We start from the raw sequence: 24460 nt of genomic DNA on the forward strand, positions 1-24460 counted from the left end.
CTGGAAAGCCTTCCCTACCTCTTCCTTGTATGTCCCAATGTTTGTGACATAGGATACCTGAAACTGCTGTTCCCTTAATTGTTCTTTCCTCATAATGTGAACATCTTGCTAAGTTAAGTGTAACAAAAAAAACAAGTCTGTTCTAATGCTAAAGGAATGATACTCTTATGCAATTAAAAACACTATAAAATTATATTTTGTAAATGTACTCTTTATTATATACTGTACATTACTGTAACACACACACAAGAGTATAGGCCTGTATACCAAAATCACATATATTTTAATTTATGGGCAATTTAAGGAATTTTTTTTTTTTTTTTTGCGTGGTATGCGACCTCTCACTGTTGTAGCCTTTCCTGTTGTGGCGCACAGGCTCCAGACGCGCAGGCTCAGCAGCCATGGCTCACGGGCCTAGCTGCTCCACGGCATGTGGGATCTTCCCGGACCGGGGCACGAACCTGTGTCCCCTACATCGGCAGGCATATTCTCAACCACTGAGCCACCAGGGAAGCCCAATTTAAGGAATTTTTAACGGTAATTTTCACTGTATACAATTTTAGACTGACTTTGGATCCTAACTCCCACATAAGAAATCTATTTCCCAAATGCAACGATAATGTTAAAAAAACAAATATCACTTTTTTAAAGTTACAAGAACTCTATCACACTGAGAACACAGGTTCTCAATAAACACTTAGTGGTTGATTGATTCTAATAGTTTAAAGAAATGACATTTTTATTCATTCCTTCAATAAATATGTATCAAGTGCCTACTATGTGTGCCAAGGGCTTGTTTATGCAATGCCTAAAGCTACTTCATCCACAGTCACATGACATCTTACCTTCCAAAAGTCAGTTATGCTGCGAATAGACTTAAAGTTGATTCTTTCTTCACCATGCACAGACGTGTCCAAAAATAGAGATGACATAACTTTGTTTAAGTAATACATATGTGGGTTTACCATCCCAAAAGTCACTAAGGAGAAGAATTTTTTGTTTAAAAATTTACATTTAAAAACACAATTTTTATCAGGATTAAAAATGTACTTGTAATTTGTTCTCAATTTTGTTTTGAAAATTCAATTTTATTTTTCTAATTATAAGAGCAATAATAAAAAAACCTAAAATAGAAATATACAAAACAGGAAGAAGTTTCCTGTAATCCCACTGCTAGAATTAGGTTTGGCATATATTCTTCAGATTTTTCTAAATGCATAGACACTTACAGAGAAAATAACTTTATTTTTATAAAACTGAGATCACATTATACATACTATTCTGCAAGATGGGTTTTTTTTCCAATATTGAGAGTAGGCAACATAATATAGTGAGTAGTTTAGGCTATGAACTTTAAAATCAAACAGATAATGGTTTGAGTCCCACCATAGGGATAATATTTCCTACCTCATAGTTTTGTTATGAGAAGTAAGTGATAATTCATGTGGAACATTTAAAACTATGTTTTGGCACATGATAAGATTGAGAAGAACATTAACTAGTATTCTTTCTCACTCTTCCTAGGGGTGGGTGGGTGCGTTTTAGAGCAGGGTATATACTAAATATGTCTTTTTTTTTTTTTGCTAGAAGGCCTTTATTTTTAGAAATAATATATCTTCAACATCATTCCATGGCACACATGAGCCTATGCCATTCTTTAACGTTGCATAGTATTTCACTGTATATACCGAAAATTAAACAAATCCTGTTGGAGATTTGTTTCCAATTTTTCCTAATTATGAAAAGGTGTTTTTTAAAAAAAATCCCTGAATAATGGGATTATGAGTAATCTTTAAATATTTTTCCACTCCCCAAATGGTTTGTAATAAGCAGTTAAAAAGCAATCTAAAATATCTTAATTTATAAGGTTGGTTAAAGCTGTCTTTTTAATCCAGATCTGACTCAAGCTCACCCCTACAATACCAATTAATTAGTTAAGCGATATATAATTGCCACTATGTATGCTGTACCAACATAAGTCCAGTCAGTGAGCTTGCATCTACTATATGTTGGGTGCTGTAAAGACAAAATGCTCTTTAATACTGATTAAGTCAATGATATTGACCCACAGATAGGAGGAATGTAGGTTGAGATGTTTTCCTGGTTCTCCCTAAAGATCTGCATTGATTCATATCTTCTGTGACTCAGAACTAGCATATTTTACTATTAACTCTGCAACAGGCCAGGGAAAAGAACAAAGCAGACATCAAGACTAACTTCTTAGGCCTCATTTGTAGTTTGACCTATGAAACTAGAGCAAAGCTAATGTATCTGTATCGCTCTAAAAGAAATCAAGAATTGGCAACTCAAGGGAATAATTATATTCAAGACAGAACTGCCAACAGAAAGGAATAATTAATTAAATCAGTGTTGACTATGAAAGCTTTTTATTACTTCTGTGACCTAAAGTTGTGCCCCTTAAGAATTGGAAATAATGTCAACCTAAATGAATTTAAGATGTTTAAAATGTGTCACTATTTTTTGAGGGGTTTCAGTAGTCTGAAAGCGTATGGTTTTATAAAATCCATATGTTTTGTTTTTCATCTGCACATAACTTCTTAGTTCAAACAGTGTCTTCATCTACATCTGTGTACTTACATATACATAAGTTTATTAAAAAAATAAGGTAGAGTAAGACCTCCTGAAGTGTGGTTCTCATTTCTACTTCCTTTCTGTAATGCAGCTTATGTTTTGGAGTTCCTGTGAGATATAAAACAAAAATTTTCCTTAATTTATAATATATATAACTAATAGGGATGGAAAAACACAGGCGCTTTTAGCTGTTTACACTGTGTGAAGGAAAGCTCCAATGGCTTCTGGTTATGTTTTTACTCTCACTTTTATGAAGAAGGACTAATTACTAACATTTTCCCATGGTGATAGTGGGCAATCATTTTATGACCGTATATAATGAATTTTATAACCCGGATGTTTCCTCACCAGTCTTGTTTTAAAATGAAAAAGCAAAATACAAAGCAAACAAAACCCCCTCCTCTGTCCCTAATCGTTTTCTCCTCCTGTTAACTCTGCTTCTTGGGATGGCTGGCTCCTGCTGGAGGGGGTAAAAGGACTTAGCCTGGGGTTCTGCCAAGGCCACTACTCCCTAGATCAACAAAGGCTTTCTAAGGCCGGCCTAGAGAAGGCTACTATACAGCATGTGGCAGCGCCCAGCTCCAGCTTCCGGCAAGGGGCGAGATGTTCCCTCAGGGCTTCACTTTTCCTGTCTGTGAAATGGGTCCACAGTTCCTCTCCGCTTCTCAAGAGGAGTCTGCGACGGCTAACCGTTCTGGAGGTCATCTCTCACGCGAATACACGTGGGGCTACAGACTTCCTTGCAGGATATTTGCAATAGCCCATTCTGCTCTGCCCCACCCACTCCCTAGAGGAACCCCTCACCGCCTAGGTGCCACCGGGACGCCTCAGCCATGGCAAACTTGGACGACAACGCCCGTTCCGCCGGCGGTGCCTGCGCGATACTCACACAGTGCGCGCCTTGCTCATGCGCCTGCGCGAGCCCCAGGCTCCACGATGGGAACAAGCGGCGCTAGAAGATGCCAGCGCGCCTGCGCACCGAGGCCTTTACGGAAAGGCTTTGCGTGAGGCGGGCCTGAGCGTGGTGGCGTTTGTCTCCGGCGGAGGACCAACTTCTGGGGCAAACCTGGCTTTAGGCCTGGGGTTAATCATAAAAATCGTAGTAATTAATTATAATGGGCTACCCATTCTTCACTTTTAACATCTTTTGGCTTGTTTAGTCTTCACACCGCCCTTTCCTGAAAGGTATGTGTTTTGTCCTCGTTTTAGACCTGAAGAGACTGAGGAGAATAAATTACTTACCAAAGGCCCGTTGGGGCAAGGTTTGCTCGACGCCAAAGCCCGAATTTGTAACCAAGACCCCACTCCGCCGCTGCAGCTTTTAGATACTGATTATTAGTAATCGAGAGCTGTTGCTGGAAATAGCTTCCACCCCTCTTTCCACCCAATATGGTTTAAGAGAACGTTGAAATAGATGAAAAAAAAAAAAAAGTTCTGCAGTGATAAGGTAAAAGCGTAGCCCAAAACAGTAGTCTTTGGGAGCCCAGACTCACATCTGACCCAGCAGCTTTGCAAAAGTGAGAAGGTTTGTAAACCAGCTATAGAAAAGGCCAAATTTGGTTGTAAATTAAGGCATCCATAAGCCCGCCAGAATATGAGGGGGGGAGGGGGGCAGGGATTCTTAGGTTGGTAAAAAGGCAAATAAAAAAGGAATTCAGTGGAAAGCCCCAGGGTAGCCAGCTAAGAAACCCTTCAAGCTGTTTTGAAAGTAAAAGATAAAGCCACTTCTGTTATTTCTCGGAAAGAGATGTAGGGTGATGTTGATAAATGCTGTTTCATGTCAGGTAAAAAGGAAAACTAGGCCACACAGCAGCCAGGGTCAAAGACTACCAATGATAAAACGAATAGGAGAGGTGTAGCGAAAGGCCAGCAGCCAGTGGAGATGAGACCTGAGAAGAAAGGGCTACTGGCCTAGCTTAAGAATAGTTTAATACAAGGATTTGCCCTTTCCTGTACTTGGACTCTCAGAGGCTGGCAAAATTGTTTTCTAAAGTAGTAGGTTATCTGAACTAGAAATGTAGGAGGAAAAAAGCCCAAAATACAGGTATTCAAATTTACATTAAATATAAGAATTAGGTAGATGACTCTGCAGTCTATTCTTAATCCATTGAGCTCAGTAGACTCAAAGATCTTAAAGAATTAGAAACCTGTTTGGTTAAAACAAAATCACAATTTCAGGAGAGATTCTGTCATGGTTTAAGTTATTCTGGTTGCCTTCGAAGTGCAAACCGTAAAAAGTTTAGTTCCCTCTCTGGAGAAATTAGCTGTAAGTGAGCTTCACCAAGACAGGCTGTTCTAGAGTATAATATTGTTGGTCTCTTGGAACTTGTTATTCATAGGTTTTGCTGTGTGTCGCTTAATAGATACAAACCAGCAGTTTTATCTTAAAGATCTAGACTTTTGTGAAGATGAGACAGTCTGTTTTAAATATTTGAAATTTTATTCTCTTTTGACATAAAACTAAGGAACACTCAGATAATCTATACCATGTTAGTATTCCTATCAGAGAAAACGGGTAAAACAGTATTTAGAAAGCAGTACCAGTAAATCTTATTACGCATTAGATGTGTTTAAAACGTTGATATTCATTTATAACCTGTAGTCGTAAAATGTGTATGACTTAAATATTAAAATCCCACATTTTTTAAGATCTTCATCTACAGTTGCAAACCCAGATTTTCTGTAGGCTTCACAAACCAGAGAGGTAAACAGAATGTGCAAGAGTCAAAGGATAAACGCATTATAAATATATATTAGTTGTATTAGCTAATTAAAACCATAATCTGTTAATACAGCTATGGATTTATTGCAAAAATTTAATTGAAAATATTGCTAATAGTGTAGTTGTTGTGTTTTCCAATGTTGGTAGAGTTATTAAAGTTCTTCACTTTCATAGAGTCCAGATTGAGCTGCCAGACGCTGAAACTCTCCTTCAGGGTTAAAAGCTTGTTTCACATCCAAACCTTTCCCGTTAAGTGCTAAATATTTGCTGAAAGTTGGTCGGACACGTAACTGCTTAGGAGCTGGAGGAGTTTGGTTTGGACGGGCTGAAATGGATCAAATAAACGTTAATTTAGAAAACTTGTCCTAAACAAATGGGTTGCACTAGGTAGTCATTATTGGACAGGGAGAGAAAAAAAAAATCAAAACTGATTATGTATGGGGAGAATCCTTCAGAATTTATGCTATGCTGGAATTTATGTTTCTTATTAAATCTTTCCAGTTAAGTTCTTTATAACACTTGACATAGCACTGTATAACAGCGTGAGATACCTGTAACATCTAATCTCGTGTTACATGTGGTCACTCCAGCTTCATTAACTGCAGACACAGTATACCACCCAGCGTCTTTCTTGTTTACATCTTTTATCAGTAAAGTAACTCTTCCAGAGTTATCATGATATAAACTGGAAAGAAACAAAAATTGAAAGTAAAGGAATTAGTTTTCCTGTGAGAATTTATTTATGATGCCTGTGACCTACAGAGTCAGACTAATAGGAAGAAAAAAAGCCTTTGGAAATTCTGAGTCTGTAGCTAGTCATTGCCAAATAGCTATGGGTTTTTTTGAATTAAACATCCCCCCAGTCTTGTTTGTATCATATTTCCTTGAGCCATCTTCTTTTATTGTTAGTAAAAAGGTAAATCCTAGCCTACTTTATCCCTTAAATTTCTCATTAGTGGGATCTGGCTTAATGAGGCTTATTATATTTCTATATATATATATTTTAAAAGTTGAAGTATAGTTGATTTACAATATTGTGTTAGTTTCCTCTATATGTTTTTAAAATTAGACAAATTGAGGTCACAGATGCATGCCATTTATAATACATTTAAAAGTATAACTGGATTCACCCAAGTACAGTATAGTTAAGTCTAGAAATACTTATCCTACCTTATTCGATCAGTGTTGAATTGTACCATTTCATTATTTCTTTTCCAGAAAAGCTTTGGTGGTGGTATAGCTGAGATTTGGCATTCTAGCTTCACTGAGTCTCCCTCAAAAACTTTTTTACTCTGTGGTTTGTAGATGAACATTGGTGCTCTTCTATGTTCTTTTGCTACATATTAATAAAAAAATCACGTATTTGAAATATTATAAACAATATTAAGTCAAACCAAAGTATTATGAAGTTTGTATGCTGATGTAAAAGTTTAAAAAAGTACTAACGACAGGATTGGAAGCTTTATGTTTCAGCTGTAGTTAAAATAATATGCAATACTGTTGTATATTGTATACTATTTATAGTTCTAAAACAGTAATGTAATGATGCGTTGAATTTTTAATCATGTTTCATTGGAAGAATTTAAGTCAAGTTGAGATCATCTCAGCTATAGAGAGGCAGCATGAGTGGTGGAAAGAGTACCAGCAACTTGGGTTCGAATTCTGTTTGCCCCACCAGCCATGCCACATTGGGGAAAATTTTGTTTAGTTTCTCTGAGGCTAAATTTTATCTATTGTAAAATGATACCCAAGAAATAGTTACTGCTGTGCCCACCAAAGCACAAAATTATTGTGAGGATCAATTGCGATAATGAATGAAGACGCACTTTGTAAACTATAAAATAATATACAAATGCCAATAATAATTATCTCTTTAGTTTTCTTCAAATACCTGAGGGAAAAGAGGAACTGATACTATAATACTATAACCCTAACTTTTCTGAAGGAGTAAGGAGGAGATTGGACGGATGCCTGTCAAAGTCTTTTTCAGCTCTAACATTATAGTATTTTTGGAGCTATTGGCACAGAAAGGATTTGCCATAAGCTTAATCACTTGGATTTTGTGTGTGTGTGTGTATAAATTCCCAGATAACTAGTTTTTCCCTTAGTCTGAGGGCCCTTATTATATCATAGAATGATCTTAAAGATTTTTCATTCATCTGGGTAGAATACAAACTCAAGATTGCCCATCCTTGAACTTGATTAAGTTTTTATATAATAAGCAGTGAATTATAGCAAAATATTGCTTATGCAGTATATTGTGGCTTAAGTCATTGCAAATGTGATATATTTAGAGCACTTGAATTGTAATATTTTAAGACAGGACATTAGTTTTATGACAACTGCCCTACTAAAGACAAATATGAGATAAGAGTTTTACCATACTTGTTTTCTAAAGCAAGTAAGCATGTTTTTGTTGTCATAATTAGAGACTGGTTTCCTGGTAAACAGTGCATAGTCTAAGGCTAAAAGTTGACATTTACCCTTCAGTTTTAAACTATGTGTGATTATAGCAATTCTGTGAAAATGTGAGTCAGATTGATTATTTTAGACTGTAGACCAGATAAATGATTAGACTAAAAATTTTCATATTAAGACCCTTTAATCATATCTACAAATACTGTACATCTACTGTACATCTAGAAATATACCTAGAATATACTACCTCCTTTGGTCTGTCTGAAATTTTACCTTTATTTCTCTTCCAGAAAAGCTTTAGTGGTAGATCTGTCATTCTAGTTTCACTGAGTTTCCCTCAAGAGCACTAACCCCTGCCCACCGTGGCTTTTACATAAAAATTCGTGTTCTACTGGGTTGTATAGTATAGACGTTAACCTTAAATATAAAGTCCTTGGGGTTTTTCTTTTTTAACGCTTTCTTATTTGATTCTACAAAATTTTAAGGAGCTCTGTAGGATCTCTTTGAAAGCTTACCCAGGACGTCCAGCTGCACAGTAAAGGTGGCTTCTCCTGCTCTGTTCTTGGCAACACATGTATAAGCCCCTGCATCTGAAGCTCTGACCACTTCGAAGATGAGTGAATGAAAACCCTTTTCAGACACTATCATTTTGTGAAAATCATCTGATTGAACTGGTTGTCCATTTAGATACCATGACACATCAGGAGCTGGTAGTCCACTAACCTAGAAATGAAAACACAAGGAGATAGAATTTTACATTATAGATCACTGGGACCCATTTGTCCATTTATGAATTTTAACAGTTCAGTATCTGAGTGGGTTTGTGATTGAAAATGCAAAACAAGAGCTTAAAAGATATTTTCTTTCAATAAATTTTAACAAAATAGTAAAAACTATAACACTTGAAATTAATACAGTATTTTCATACTATCTGAAAACACATCTAGCTCTTTTGTAAACAACCTCAGGCTCCTTAAGATCTCTTAATTACTATATTAAGGACGTTAAGTTATCTTATATTGGTCTCCACAAGGAATATGGAAGTCATATGGCTTTTCTGGCTAATGGCAAGTGTGAATGAAGTCCCAGAGGCCCATATATATGAGACTTGCTGATAACCATTCCAAATAACCTTTCCAAAACTGAGTGTTCTTGAGCTGTAGTTCTGGTGTATAAATGGCATTTTGTTAAGTGTTTTCGTAAGTCTTGACAATTAAATCCATACACTGACTTTCATTCATAAGGAATCTGAAAAAACATTTATAAGAAAAAGTTCTCCCAAATGAGGATAATAAAAATGTAGGCCTTTCTAATAAGTTATTTTAGCCTGAAGAATTCTTCTAGGCCAAGAGAGAGCAGGGTGACTTGAATTTCTTTAAAGAGGCGTTCTACTTTAGAAATCCTATTGCTATGAAAGCTTCATTTATATAGAGTATTAGGTGGTAGGCACTATTTTGAGTACCTTATACCTGTTTACTTAGTTAATCCTCACACAGCTTTATGAGGTAGATATATTTGTTATTCCCAAAGAAACAAAAGCATAGAGTTGTTAAGTGACTTGTCTCAGGTTACACAGCTGTAAAGTGGCAGGGCCAGGATTCTAACCCAGGTAAACTTAGCTCCAGAGTTTGTGTTCTTATCTATTATACATATTTCTTGTCAAGCTGTGTAGAAAGCTATGAAGAGGAGGAGGACATTTTTCAAAACTTAGTATCCCATTGTTAATTTTTCTCCAGTATATTTGAACTTTTCTCTTACTTTGAAGTCCATTCTGCAGAATCTTCCTTCTTCAATTGACATGTTCTCTGGCACTTGAATGAAACGAGGCGGGTAAAATTTCTCCTGGATTGCATCCTGATCATTCACATCTCCCCTTGAAGATGATCTACTTCTACAAAAATATTTTAATAATCACTATGCAGAAGAGTCGTCATTGCTCTTCCTTTCATGCAAATATAGTTTAGCCATCAAATTTGAAACCCTAGAGTCTATGCTGTTTGATCTGATAGTGTAGTAACAATGGAGAGAGGCTGCAGAGCTGTATTTAGCTGTGGCATATTTGATGACTATTAGAAGTGGTAGCAATTTAGAAACACCTGATACAAATTATACATCTTTGTTTCTTTTTTCAGTGCCATGAATTGATGAAGAAACTGATCTATTAAAATGCAGAGTACCCCATGGACAATTGTAGTCACATGCAAAGATTGTATAATTAGAATCAGGTTTCCATTGTTATGAAAAAGTTGTTTAGCATGGAAACATGGTCCTGGCTTATTTCACCAAAACATTAAAAACAGTTTCCTCTGAGATAGTTGTGATAATTAACAGATAAAAATTTTTATTGTCATCTTTGACATTAGAAAATTCACATTATTTTTTTTCAATTGGTTCTAAAGCAGTATAAACATTATTTTCTTTTTTTATAACCATATTTTTTTATTGCAGTATAGTTAATTTACAATGTTGTGTTAGCTTCAGGTGTACAATAAAGTGATTCAGTTATATATATATAACATATATATTAAATATATATAGATTCTTCAGATTCTTTTCCATTATAGGTTATTATAAGACATTGAAAATAGTTCCCTGTGCTATATGGTAGGTCCTTGTTGTTTATCTATTTTACACATAGTAGCGTGTATCTGTTAATCCCAAACTCCTGATTTATCCCTTCCAACCTGCTATCCCCTCTGGTCACATTGCTTTGTATAAGAAGTATGTAAGAAGCTTGAGGGCTTTGTAAATATTACATTTTTTTTAAGCTGCAAACATTTTAGGTAGCAAAATGTATATTTCTTTAAAATTAAAAAAATTTTTTTTTTACCTTACTTGTGATGTAGGAAGTTGCAGTCGTGCATGTTCTGAATTGTGCTGCTTGAAGTTAAAACAAAGTGATAATGTTAACATGCTGTTGTTAGCTTGAAATGAAGCAGAATTTAGTAGTCGTAGTTGAAAGGAACATTTCTGTTGTGGCTGTATTTGTACTGTCATGGATAGTTCTATATATTTAGCTGTTAAGCATTTAAAATATAGTACACTAACCTTCTAATACTCTAGCAAGAAATACCCAGAATTAAGACTATTCAATAGATACGATTTATGAAAATTAACTAGACTTTGAATTGGTGGTGGTTCATTTTTTAGATGACGATTTTATGACAAAGGATGATGAGTCCCCCTGGTGTATTTGAAATGGGAGCACATAGTACAGATTGTCCTTTGGTAAAACAGGAATAGTTATGAAGTCATTTGTGTTGGCAGTAGATACAGGGTATTATGCCTACTGCTCATAAGTGGCACCAACAGCAGTAAACACATATTAGACTGGAAAATACTTTTCTTTTTAGCTCATGGCACAAAATCCTGATGGACACTGTGGAAGCTATGTGTAGAGTTATGAAAAGCCTTTGAAAAACAACATTACTTACTTCCTGCCTAATAAGGGTGTATTTAATTTAAGCAGTCATCTTTTAGAATTTATATCTGAGCACCAGAAAATTATTCATATTTGAGGATAAAATCAGGAATTGATGAATTTATAATAGAATTAACTGATTAAATATTTAGTGCCTATTCCATATATTTCATTGTGCTTGGTATAGTGAGAGATACAAAGAAGTAGAAAATATAGTCCTTACCCAAGTATATGAAAAACAACATAGCAAATCAGTACAAATAATTTATTTTGGGATGAACTTTAATGTATTTTGTCATTCTAAAACAAAATTCTTACAACTCTGTAATAATTTTTGGCTGGGCTTTGAGTTTCTCTAAGCCAAATGTCAAAAGATCAGTGAATTTTTTGGTAAAAAATAAGAATAATCCACTTAAACTCATAATATCTAAATTAAGTTTTTGACCTTTTCCTGTAGTGGTTTGAACATGTATGTATTCATATTCATAGGTGTGATATTTCAGTTATATGAAATTTGATGACATTTTGTATTATTTAAGTAGACTGTTTGAAGTGTACCAAAAAACGTAAGATTTTTCTTTTCTGATTTCATAATATGTTTTGCTGCTATCTCTTTTCTTGGTACCTTCACCTTCATTTTAAAGTTTTTAAAGAATGAATGAGAAAAACAATACACCCTTGACCTTGAAATCATACACTGTGAATTTATAACATAAACCATCATCAATCTAATGTTACTTTGGGTTATTTCTTCTAATAGAGATATATTTGTGTCTTATTCTTGCTGTAATCTCCTGTACCAACTCCAGAGCCCAACACACAGTAGGTACTTCATATAAATTAGTTGAATAAATGAGTGTGTGAACTCCTCAGTAGCCGAAAGAGATTTAAGTTCTGTTCTCAGGTTCTAGTTACTTGCTGTGCTAGACCCTGCTCTATTCTTTTCAGTAGATCTAGTCACATTTAACAGAAACAAAAGTCTTATTTTCATCTTCCTATACTGTAGAAGGTTGGAATTCTTGAATGCTCGGTTTGGCTTCCAGTTTCTTGTGGAGTTTTTAGGAAGGAATGAGAGGTAACTACAGAAGCAAGATAGAAGAGCAATAGCAGTTCATTTTGCCTCTCCAGCTGTACACTTCTCTTTGAGGTTAACTTGTTAAAATGAAGTTGATCAGGAACAAGCCTGTGGGATATTCACTTTATGTTCTGGATAAAGTTAATCCCTTGGAAAGGATGCTGTTCTTAATCCTGGAGCTATTACTCATAAGGTTTTTGTTGTTTATTTTGTTTTGTTTTTAATAAGAATCATTTTAAGATACAGGAACATGACAGAAGAAATTGGATGTTTCATTAGTACATGAGTTTATTTTAAAACATTGAAATGATAAACAGCTTATGAGAAAAGGTTATAATTACTTTGGTTTAGAGTTTTAACTTTTGTCCTGTGAAAGATTTACAACTCATAAATTTTCTGTCCATGTAGACATTGTAGGGAGAGTCCTCGGTTTAACTGACCCCTAAATGTCCAGATGAAAAGTGACACCATTAGTCTTCTGGTATTTTGACTTTATAACATTTCATATGCAGATACTAGAACCACCAGAAAATGAGGTAAAATTAAAAATTTTTGTGTATATATTCAACCCATCATGGCCTCTACTTTTTATATGTAATGGAGTATGGAAGTAATTGACTTTTGCTTCAAATGCTATTTATAAGCATTTAGAAAAGCAGATATTTAAAAATCACACAAAAGAAAAGTGCTCCAGTTAGATAAAGATTATTTTAATTTACCTGTGCTGGATCTTGTGCCTCACTGTCATTTTGAGCTTGAAACACAGCAGCTGCATTCTGTGGTCCTAGCAATCTGCGAGCCATCTTCTCCTCATATGTTAGCCGCTTTAAAGAAATAAATCATAAAGGAGATAGTAATGAGATTTAATAAAAGTTATTTGTATAGCTTTACCTTAAAACCACCAAGAATTATACCAAACAAGTATAGTTACGCCTATTGAATGATAGATACTATGTTTATAAAAAAACATTCTTTCATTCAAAGCATTTTCCTTTCGTTCTAGTGCCACTTCCCTCATCTGTAATATTCATCTCTGTTTTCTTTCTTCTCCTAGTAAAGGCAAGCATAATCACCCTTAAATAAGGCTCTCTCTCCCCAATAAAGGGAAATTCTTTGTCTTCCTCCTTGTTCTGCATGTTCCTGTTGGCTCTGTCTTTGAATATAGTACCGTATGTCCTCAGATTCAGAAATAACTTTTATTAAGTGAACACTATATTTGATTTACTAACTTCTGGTTAAGAGCAGTGCAACTCGTATGTTAAATGTATTTGGATTAAAGGCATATAGTAGTACTCTTCCAGAGATCAGTGACTAATACAATGTGTATAATAAGAATTATAGCTATTTTCCCATCAATAATATATACCAAAGTACATGAAGAAGTCAGGTTGACAGCATTTCCCATTAGTTATTTGGTCATCAGACGTATTTTTATGGTAATGCTTAAAACAAAATTGAATCATTCAGATTGGGTTTTTTTTTTTTTTTTCATTTGCTTCATTCTTTTACTACTGAACTCCTAGAGGGGATTTCATGCAGAGAAATACAGAATAGGATCCAAATATTCCCTTTTTTTAGATACTCCTCTCCCTTGCTGATTATATGGACATAGATCTGTGAGACAGAAACAACATTCTTATTAAGATTAGATTTTATAGTTTTATTGGTTTTTTTTTTTTAATACAAAATAGACATCTTGCTCACTTGGTTTCCATTATGAAGAAGGTTGTCCTTGCATTTTAGCTTTCTCTCCAAATCTTGAATCAGAGCTTCTTTTGATCCTTGTATTTCATGGTCAGGAGTCCTTGGTGTGGGCTTAGTATTTGCATTTTGGGATGGCTTAGCATTTACAGGTTGGCCAACTGAGGGTTGTTGATAGCTTTAAAAAGAAAAAAAGATTTTTTAAAAAGAAGATCTTTAAAGTAAGGTGTGGTATGTAAAATAGAATTGGCATCATTTTGTCAGTCACGTTTAGGTAGGTTGAATTTACCATTTAGTACTGCTGGTGTTATTAAAACACCAATTGCCCTAATAACAGTCAAGAAGGATTTTATAAGAATGGTTACTAGCTGTTTTTTATTTTTGTTTTTGTTTCTTTTCATCTTGGCAAATGAAAATTAAGTAGCAGGAGGAGCAATTTAGATTAGACATAAGGAGAAATGTCCTTCCTTGAAGATCTTCCCTAAAGAAGTGAGAGTAAGTCTAGTTACTGGCAGCTTGAGAGTTCTTCCAATATTCCAACTGAATTTCCTGAGTTTGATTTATGGGTGGATAGTAAGCAGCGATGTGCTGGAGCTGACTCATATGGGCTTAAGAGAACTGATTTTTAGTGTCTCTTCCCAGCTCACTGTGATCTCATGCTGAAAGTTTGAAATTGGTGGTGGTGGGAGTATCTATACCAGGGAAATTGGTAAATACCACAAATCATGGCTCTTTCCTCCAGAGCTGATTGTTAAACATTTATCAGCATAACCACTGGTATTTAGTGAATATTCTCTTGCTTTGAATGGAGTCTACAGTTTACATTTTAATTTCTACTTCCTATTCATATTCTAGACAATCCAAGTATGGCACTATATAACAACTTGTACAGTAATAACAGTTTCTTCAATATTGCATAAGTGATTTTTAGAGAAAGGGGTGATTAGAGGAGGAAGGAGAAAGAAATGTAAACTGAGAAAAAAAGGAGTTTTGGGGAAAAAAAGCAAATTTGATCGGCAGTTGAAGAGTTTGGTTTAAATCCTTATTTCAAATTCCAACCCTAAATTTTCTTCCAAGATGTCCTTGCCCCCTCCTGGTGTTCCCCTGCTGATTCTGATAGAGGACAGGGGTGGTATTTAGGGAGTCCTATATTTTTAGATCTGTTAGGTAGCTCACACTTTTCACAGGGTTTATTCAGATTTTACCTAGTTTATTTATTTAGGGCTCTGAAGGTGCTAGCTTATATCTACTTAATGTGGGAAAACTGGCCACTGCCCTCAATGAATATTTTACCATTATCATAATAAATCCAGATATCCAGATGAGGCAGCCTTGGTCTGTTCTTTGACATGTCCCTGTTCAAAAATTCGCAGGGATCATTAAAAGAACTTGTAAGCTAAGTGGAAATGCATTTCCTCTGAGTGGAGCCAGAGTTTTAATTTTTGCAGGCTTTGGGGTCTTGGTTAGTAATCTCTAGATTGTAAATACACGGAAGAAAAAAAAGATGTTTTATTACTCACTGTTGTATTATTTGTATCCACTAACACAAAGCCTGCAAAATAGTGAGGTAATACTCACTATCAGTTCAGTGAATGAATATTTTCCATTGTATTCAAGATGCTCTGTATTGAAAGTTGATTATATACATTTTCCCTCCTTGTATTTCAGATATTCAGGATTGTCTGTATCGGATTTGTTCAGTGAAGCAAATAGCCAAACCAAGTGTTTAAATAAATAGTGAGATGTTTTTGTTTTGTTTTAAGATTGAATTCCCAGGTCAAAGTGGTAAAATGTCTTTGGTTTCATAGATCTACTATGTCTCCAACTGTATGAAGTTAGAATAGCCCATTTGTTTTTTTGTTTTTCCAGCTAAAAAAAAACCAGTCATATGTGTTTGGTTAAAGTGAATTAGCATTAAATAATTCTTTTGTCAGACTGTCATAATATGATGTAATATATCTGAGAAATCCTGAAGGACTATCAAAACCAAGCCTGAGAATCACTGATATATATGTAATCTCAGTCACCTTTTTATTTACTGAATACCTGCATTATTACCAGTTTAGATGGTTTAAGTGTTAGGACTTGATATCTGTTCGTAATTAGAAACTAATATTATACTTGCACAATGCTTTATAGGTTTTTTTTTCTCCCCCTATCATTAATCACCTAAATCCTTACTTTTATTACAGATCAGAAAACTGAATCACTGAGCAGGTAAGGAAAACTTGAGGAATGTCACACAGCAAGCTTTTTGAAAGGAATAGTTAAAGAGTTCCCCTGAATTTCTAGTCTGTGGTTTGATAAACTGAATAAAACATTTGCTTAAGGGTTTTCTACTGATGAAAAGCTAAATAAAGCTTTCAAACCTCTCTAGGTCAGAATCCAAGGGATTATTATAGAAGACAGGGCAAACTTCAGCCCATCATAAAAATGAGGGAGTTGTGCACAAATGTTCAAAGGGCCAGAGCTTTCCACCTGTGCAGCTGGACACTGAACTGGTATCAAGTGGCTGTGGGAAGATTAAAAGAGTTATCTATGGTTGCTGAAAATGGAGCAGCTAAAGCTGGATCTTTGATCTCTGGTTTGGGGTCCTTCTGTGCTTTATTTCTTATCCTCTCTATTTTTTCCTTCCTTCCTCTCTTAGTTCTGTGCAGAGAGCTAGGTACATGGTTGAGGCTCACTAGTATTTATTTGGTGGCTTTCTTTTCTGGGCAGGAATTTGGAATAGGATTAGAGCCTTTACTAAGAAAAATATTTTAGTGAGAAAGAGTTATTTTAGATTTAAACATGCTTATACAGGAAATTTGTAAATAATTGAAAGCTAGATGGAAAAAGATTATGTGGGTAAAATGTAAGTAAGAAAAATCTACAATATGTGATAATGGGTATAATGGGAATTTGAGATAGAAGAGAAAGAGTGGGCTCTTAATTCTTGAAGGCATCTTTTAAAATCATTAGGCCAAACCTATGAGAATGCCTTTTTTGTCAGTCAAAAATTTTTAACTATCAGCCATTTCAAATGGTTCAACCTAGTATCTATAGGATTCTAACAAATGTTTTTGGTTTTCCTCGTTTTTATTTTTAAAAATATTGAAAAGGTTTCTTTGCAAGTTGAATTGCTCTGGTGAGTTCACCTAGGTTTCCAGAGTTGTCACCAAAAATAGGAATCTCTAGAAAAATTAACCTCTAGAGAAAACTGAGAGAAATTAGCAAGAATTTCAGCAAATCTGTTGATAAGTCTGTAACCAACAAAATATATTTCATCACACAGTTTTTCAGATGCCTCTGATTAATTCTCTGATGTTCTAGCCAGCCAAGGAATAGGAAAACTGATAGCCCAGAGTTTGCATAAGCACAAAGTATTCAGTTCATGTTTTAAAAAAAGCACAACCACTTTGTCCTTCTTCATATCAGGTTCTCCTAGGACAGTTTTAGGGCTGTGGAAATAGTACATGCTTGCATAAGGCTTCAGTTATTCTTCCCTGTATTTAGGTTGGTCTAACCAATTTGAACAAAGTGTAGTTTTAATTACCAGAGGAAACCTTAAGATCATGAGCCTTTACCTATTCAGTCCTTCCTTCTGATCATAGGGAAAATTCATATACTTCAGTGTTTGAATCCCATATTTTCTTTTTAGCCAAGTGGTTGTTCAGGATCAGAGGGGAAAATGGATAGGAAGAAAAGACTAAGACTGAGAAGAAACTTAATAGCCTCTGCTTATGTGAGAGGAAATCCTATCTGAAGAAGAGCAGACAGGTGTTCACCTCAGCTAAGCTCAGAACCAGAGCAATTAAATTTACAGCATGAGGAACGTAACTTAGAGGTGGGGGAATAGTTCACTGTTCCTGGGTATGTTAGAAATATTTTTTTTGAAGATGGAAAATAGTAGGTAAGTAATTGTGTTATGTAATAGGTGATTTGGGTTCAGCTCAACCTGGACACTGGAGAATGGGTCAGATGACTTATTGCCAGTACCCTGGTTTAAGGTGTTCTAGGAGAAATACGGAATGAGACTCTGATATCACGTTGACTTTTTAGATAGTGAAGAATGACGTACATAACCTATCTCCCCTTCTCCCCCAGATACAAGCTCACGGTATACACAGTTCTATCTGTCTGTCTCTCTCTATATATTTCAAAAATTCACTTACTTGGAGTCCACAGTGGAAGGGATGTTACTGCTATTGTAATCAGGCTGTGATGGTAATATGGAGCTGAGGAAGTTGGCTGGGGACTGGTTATAAGTGGCTGTAACCCTTTGGCCTGGGTTGGAGCCAGCAAGCTGCTGAGGAGAACCAGGGAAAGCAGAGGAGGACATAGTGATGTGAGAGCTCACTGTTGAGGAGGCAGAATATCTTTGCTCTTTGCACTGGCGGGGCTGGATTATAATAGAAGACTGTTTGGTCTGGCTAGAGTAGCTGGAGATTTCCGGTCCAGGAGGCTGCAGTCTGGAGCCACATGGGTTTTGGGATTGGATGAAGTGTTTTGGACGTTCGTAGTTAAACATGCTTAGCTGGTTTATGGAAGTTGAAGGCAACTTATAATGATTTGCTCCTGGAAGGGTGGGGTCCCGAATCTGGGGCTGCAAGCCTGGAATTATACAAGGTTGCAGTGAATCAGAAGCAACCTTGGTCTGCACCTCGTTGTTGATATCCTGGGGATACTGTGCTCCTGGCTTTGATAGAGTGGCCTTCTCTTGAAGAATATTGTTCCTTCAAAAGAAGAAGATGATTCAGTTACAGTATTTGCATAAAAAACAGTACCGTTTAAGATCTTTAAGAGTTTTTTGCTTTGTTTTTTTGCTTGTTTTTTTAAAGCTTATGTGCTTTCAAAGTCACCTCAAGGTGGAACTTTCCTGGCTTCTAGACTTCCCATTCCTTTATCTGTTGTCTTTGCACAAGTGACTTTCCCCTTGAGAATAAGAAAAAAGAATTCATTAGTGTTTGTTTGCCTCTGGGTGATTCTTAAAGCACGCCCAGGGCCTTCAAGATGTAGGAAAAGTTTAAGTTTGCCAAGTGGTTATTTATGAAAAGAAAACCTGTGATGTTGCTCAATGTGATAATTTTATGGTTTCATGTTTAGCTTTTGCCCAGAGGCTACAGTTTCATTAACCACAGAGAGTTAATGGTTAAAAATTATTAGCAGGTAAATATATAACATGTCAGCTTCTATTCAGTCTGAATTCTTCCCCTTGCTCATCAAAACCGATGAACAGCTCTTCTGATACTCCAGTTAATTCATGCCCTGGTGATCTGTGATGAATGATGTGGTGAATCAAGGGGAGCAATGTGCTTCTTTGGTAAAGAACATTACTGTCCGTATTTGCTCCTTCACCCTTTTACAGTTTCACAAAGTAGAGCAAACATCTGTTCTTCACTATTGTCAACCTTGTGTGGATTTTGTTTTACCTTATAATTCACTGCTTCTTTTTCTCCCTTTGATTCCCAATTGACCATAGTACCAAACTAGATGATATTAAGGAGTGACTGTATTCGTGTGTCTCTGTGTGTGTATATAATATATGTTACCGACAGTATTCCAGAGCCCTTTGTAATTTTTTGTTATTTTTAGATTGTATTATCTAGTTATTGGTCTCGATGGTCTCTTAGTTATTTAGTTTCACTTTAAATTATTTTTACATGTTTAATATGTATTTCAGACTAATTTTGAAATTGCTTTAGTTCCTATATTATTTTTCCTTTTGAAATGGCAAACAGGATGTACAGAAGGGAAGTAAGGCAACTGTGAAGCTAGCCTATAGTTTCCCAAGAAAAGAAGGGTGCCATTTTTCTTACTTAGCTCTGCATTGGCAGTCCTGACTTCCGACAGTAGTTCCCCATTTTTCCTTTGATAAATCATTTGTCACTATAATCAACCTTAAAGAATTATATTTGCTTCTTTTGTTTTTAATTGGGGCACAGTTGTTTTACAATGTTGTGTTAGTTTCTACTATATAGCGAAGTGAGAGAGTTATATTTGCTTCTGATTTCTTCCATTAGTAAGGTAAATCTGGGCAGGACTGTATATAGACTTTATACACAAAAACTAGCGCCATAAATTGTTGTAATACTGCTTTTGTCTTTATTTAAAATATCAAGTAATTTAGTTCAAAATACATTTAGTTTGTTTCATATAATATAAACCAACTCTGAGGTAATGATAAATCAAACTTTTAACTAATAAAATTAACCAAATTGTTTGTCATCATTGAAGCATAGTCTTATAATTATTCAGTTTCCTATCTTGAAGAAAGTATCATTTTTAATGAAAAACTTCTAAACCAGATAACTTGATCCTCAGGTTGTGCATGTAGTTTAGAGTTATATTAAAATTAGCAGTTTTAGGAAAGAACAAAAATGCAACTAAACAGCCAAGAGAAAGATTCTATTGAAAAAGGCACTTAAAAAGTCATACATTTCTTAATTTTGAGTTTATGAATACAAGCACATTCAACTAGAGTGCATTTTAGTAATTAACTATATTAGGCCTTTAAATTATTGGAGAAAAACATCCAGAAGGAGGCTTTAATTAGATACTCTAAAAAAAACGAAAAAAGACTCTATTTCAAGGCAAATAGTTTCATATTTATGGGTTTATTTTTTCCATTGCAGAATTGAATCCAGTGTTTGGTTTTAAATTCCTTTTTGGGCAGGCAAATCATTCAGATTAATTTCAAATACCAAGGAAGGAATAAACTGTTTAACAAATAGCCAGTAGATATTTTCCAGAAAATTCCCTATTTTTCTTTACATATATTTTTAGAAGGTCAACTATCTTGTACATTTTGGTATCAGCCTACATAGTTAACAATTACTGTTATTTAAAAAAAATTCAATTAAAAATATGTTCTTTCAAAAGTTTCATTTTATTCATGTCTCAACAAAATTTTACACAGATGTTCACACAGGTAACTCTGAAAGGTTTTTCTTCATGTGTAGTAGTTACTGTTCAACAATTCAATTCTATAATGCCTTCTATTATATGACAGTATCAATTTATTCCAAATAATGTTAAATAAATTTCAAAGATTTTATGAATAAAGTACTATTAAGTCTCCTATTTAGAAAAATCTTGACTTTCCCCCCTCATGTCTAATATAGCACAGACTTGCACAAAAAACTGAGGATATTTTGAAGCTGTAGGACATTACCACAATTACAGTTAGATCAAGTGTCCCTTTTCAAAGAAAAATGATGATTTAAAAATAATGACACACAACTATCTTTCCTTTTATCCTTTCTGTAATGCCTTCCAATTTCAGTGGAATGAACAGGTTACATTCTTTTCAAATCTTGTATAATGCCATTATGATCTTCTGGCTTTTGAACTTTTTATCTGAAGATCACCTTTTACGTACTGTTCTGATTTGGACAAAAAACAAAAACAAAACCCCAAACTGAAGCAGGAATAAAGAAGGGACTTACCCGAGTTCCAGAGAGTGCCTGCTCGGTTTAACCTACTACTAAAGGGAAGGAAGAGGCATCCCCTTCCCTCACAGACTAATCTAGTGGCTCTGTGCTTAGTATTATAGCACCACTGACTTTTATCAGCTGCCAAACAGTGACATCTGATGTGCTTGCCTGTCCATCTACCTATGCTGGCATGTCAAAGTAAGAGTCCACAATCTAAACAATATCTCAGATGTCTTAGTGATATTTAAGGAGTGGGATTACATGAGCTTCTCTTGCAAGCCTCTTTATTTTAGATGTGAGCTTTGACTATGAGCTTTAGCAAGCTCATATAGGGGGAAGAGCAAAGAATTGGGAAATGGGAAAAAATATAAAGAAAACTTATTTTCTTTTTTGTGGTGGGGGCTTTGATCTTCCCTGTTGAAGAAAGGACTAAAAGGGAAGTAGTATTCTAAGACTGACATTCTAACTGCTAAGACTTCTCCAGAAATAAGACCAGTGATGGATGGGCTCCAAATTGATTTGTATTGGATAGTTGTTCATCTGAAGGCCTTTTTTTTTCTCTTGCCAAATGGGAGGGGGAATGGAGTGGGGTTCAAGCAGTTTGTTTCAAGAGAGGGAGTGTGTCTGGGCAAAGGCAGGAGAGCAGGATGATGGTGTTATGTCACTGGGAAGGTGGGGAAGTGGAAAAATGTGATTTGCTTTCTTTAGCAAGTTCTCTGAATCTGTATAGCATATGCCTCCTTGACTTTATACTTTCATTCTAAAAGAGTTTGAAACACTTCAGAAACTACCAAACGAGCAGTGTTTACAGTTAGGACTCTGTGTTGTTAGCTCTCTTTATTTCCCTTACTCCTTACAGTTACACAGCTTCCTTTCTCTTTTCATCAAGGAGACCATCTTAGCATTTAAGTTTCCATTTTTGTGCAGGGAAGTAAATAATTACAGAGGAAGAAACCTTCAAATCGACAAGAGGTGGTGAAGAGGGGTAGGTGGCATGAGGATCAGGCTAATCAGGTGGAATTATCCCTATTTAGTGGCTTTAACTTTGGTATGGTATTATTGCTTAAAGCATATCTGTTTATTCCCCTCCCTCATGCGTACTCCAGTCTTGATGTCATTATCATGTACGTTAGGATCCAACAAATAGATGTTTGAGCACATGTGAGCTGTTTAAAATTCTTCACAGCTGACCATGTAGGTGTACCTTCCTTTGGTGTTCAGAGAAAGTTTGATAACTGCCACCTGGGCACACAGCCGTTACTTAGTAGAAAAAGCATACTAGACTTGTTGAGTAGGCGTTCGCTTACAAAGTCTTATTTCAGGAATCACCCAAAATATTTCTCCACATCTGCTCACTGATATTTCAGATTCCATTAATAGGGACAAAGCCTTTCAATCTAAATTAGAGAGACCTAAAATGTAAGTGCAAGTGACAATAAAAATAACAAGAATAACTGATACATACAGCATTTACTTTGAGTATGGCCCTATTCTGAGCACTTTAAATGTGGTGTATGTGACTGATATTTAGTTCTTCCCAAGAACAGGGTTTGATTGAGATACACCCTACCAGCCAAGTAGGGAAGATGCTCAGGACAAACTGAAATCCCCAATTTTGCCTAGGGCAGATTCTAAATGTTCCATAGTTGAGGAAGAATTTTAGTTTTATTTACTCTTTATCCTTTAAGCTTTGCCTCTTCTTTTCCCTAGACTTTTGTAAGGGACAACGTTTGTTACAGTGCGGTAGCCCCACGGTACATCTAGGCTAAGGTTCTTGCTACAATTAGGGGATCAAGGGATAGTTTAGGAAAGGTAAGTAAGATCACTTGTAACACCATTCTCAAAAGTTAAGGGTCTGTATTCAGTAATTTACCATGAATCTGTTTTTCTACTTTTTAATATTTGGTTTGCTTTTTTGAGTGGTGTTTTATGTTTTGTCACAAATATGGCTATTTGAATGGTTTAGTTGCTTATTTGAGAAAAATCATCCTAAAACTGAATGAAATATTAAGATGTCAGGTGGGTGGACCATATTCCAGCCTGCCCCCCAGAGACAGCCTTTTTTTTTTTTTTTTTTTTTGCTTTACGCGGGCCTCTCACTGTTGTGGCCTCTCCCGTTGCGGAGCACAAGCTCCGGACGCGCAGGCTCAGCGGCCATGGCTCACGGGCCTAGCTGCTCCGCGGTATGTGGGATCTTCCCAGACCGGGGCACGAACCCGTGTCCCCTGCATCGGCAGGCGGACTCTCAACCACTGCGCCACCAGGGAAGCCCCAGAGACAGCCTTTTCCATTTCTATCTCTAAATTATCAGTAAGGGCCTCTGGTAAATCATTCTAATGCCTCACAAGATGTAGGTAACTCCCTACTATCTCACATGTTTCCTACTGAAATGTTTCTTGCTGCATGTCCAGGGAATTCCTTCTTGTCTCATCATCAGTGGAAGGGTAGCTGTTTAACTGTCACTCATTCATCCCATGTTGTTTTTTAAAATGTGAAGTATATATGCGATCGTAAAAATGGTGCTGTGAGCTGCTTCTAAAATCAGAGGTCAGATGTGTGTGATGAGGCTAATTTCTGCTGTCTCAACTGAGAAGGAAAATGTCATATTGAAGATGAAAGGACTAAAAAATGAAGAATGTTTTATTCATTTTCAGGTTATGCATTAATCACTATGATTACTGAAGTTCTGCATAGACCTATAGCAAAAGGGAGTCCCATTGTAGTAGTTGACTCAATCTTATGCTTCTCAAGCAAGAAATAATAATGGACACTGGGTTTGGAGTCAAACAGTAAAAATGATAACATTAATTTGGTTGATCTTCTACAGCTTTCTAGACATTAACCTTTTTATTATCTATTTTGGAGACCTGAGTGTGAGTGCCCACTCTACCACATACTTGCTGTGTAACCTTAGACAAGTTGCTTCAACTCTCTGAGCTTTAATAATTAACTGAAAAAACAAAGATAGTATCAGTTTTACGAACCTAAATCAGGGTTGCTGAGAGACTCAAATGAAACAGGAAATCATACAGTGGACTATTATGTGGTATAATGTATCTCCTCAACTAGGTTAAGTTTTTTTTCTGAGGGAGGGATTCTTTATTGCTTATATATCT

At 35.7% G+C, this 24460-nt stretch overlaps 2 protein-coding genes across 3 annotated transcripts in view; both read right to left on the reverse strand.

The window, feature by feature from the left end:
- Positions 1–3427, reverse strand: part of PKD2L2 (polycystin 2 like 2, transient receptor potential cation channel) — a 38738-nt gene extending 35311 nt beyond the window's left edge. Inside the window, exons 1-3 of the mRNA XM_060008790.1 lie at positions 3397–3427; positions 2599–2700; positions 846–979 (exon numbers count right to left, since the gene is read on the reverse strand). Of these exons, the coding sequence (XP_059864773.1) occupies positions 846–979; positions 2599–2700; positions 3397–3427 (267 nt within the window). The remainder of the gene's footprint in view (positions 1–845; positions 980–2598; positions 2701–3396) is intronic.
- A 1588-nt stretch (positions 3428–5015) lies between these two features.
- MYOT (myotilin) lies at positions 5016–18439 on the reverse strand. Of its 2 annotated transcripts, none has more exons than XM_060006920.1 (9): positions 18084–18439; positions 13933–14107; positions 12948–13052; positions 10563–10609; positions 9491–9623; positions 8248–8455; positions 6485–6650; positions 5866–5999; positions 5016–5639 (listed from the first exon to the last, which is right to left on the reverse strand). In XM_060006920.1, the coding sequence occupies exons 1-9, from the start codon at positions 18437–18439 to the stop codon at positions 5467–5469; spliced, it is 1497 nt and encodes a 498-aa protein (XP_059862903.1). In that variant the 3' UTR covers positions 5016–5466. The 2 variants fall into 2 exon arrangements, with proteins under 2 accessions (XP_059862903.1, XP_059862904.1); XM_060006921.1 differs by having other exon boundaries at positions 10563–10612.
- Between the last annotated feature and the right edge of the window lie 6021 nt (positions 18440–24460).

Source organism: Delphinus delphis, chromosome 3, assembly GCF_949987515.2.
Source record: "Delphinus delphis chromosome 3, mDelDel1.2, whole genome shotgun sequence".
Lineage (NCBI taxonomy): Eukaryota > Metazoa > Chordata > Mammalia > Artiodactyla > Delphinidae > Delphinus > Delphinus delphis.

Excerpts from the sequence above, each read along its gene's own strand:
- MYOT (XM_060006921.1), bottom strand. The coding sequence starts at position 18,439 with ATGTTTAACTACGAACGTCCAAAACACTTCATCCAATCCCAAAACCCA. Across the intron at positions 8,456-9,490 it reads TCTGCAGAATGGACTTCAAA|GTTAGTGGACTACCAGCTCC; the intron begins GTAAGAGAAAAG and ends TTTCATTTCTAG. Across the intron at positions 5,640-5,865 it reads CACGAGATTAGATGTTACAG|CCCGTCCAAACCAAACTCCT; the intron begins GTATCTCACGCT and ends GATCCATTTCAG.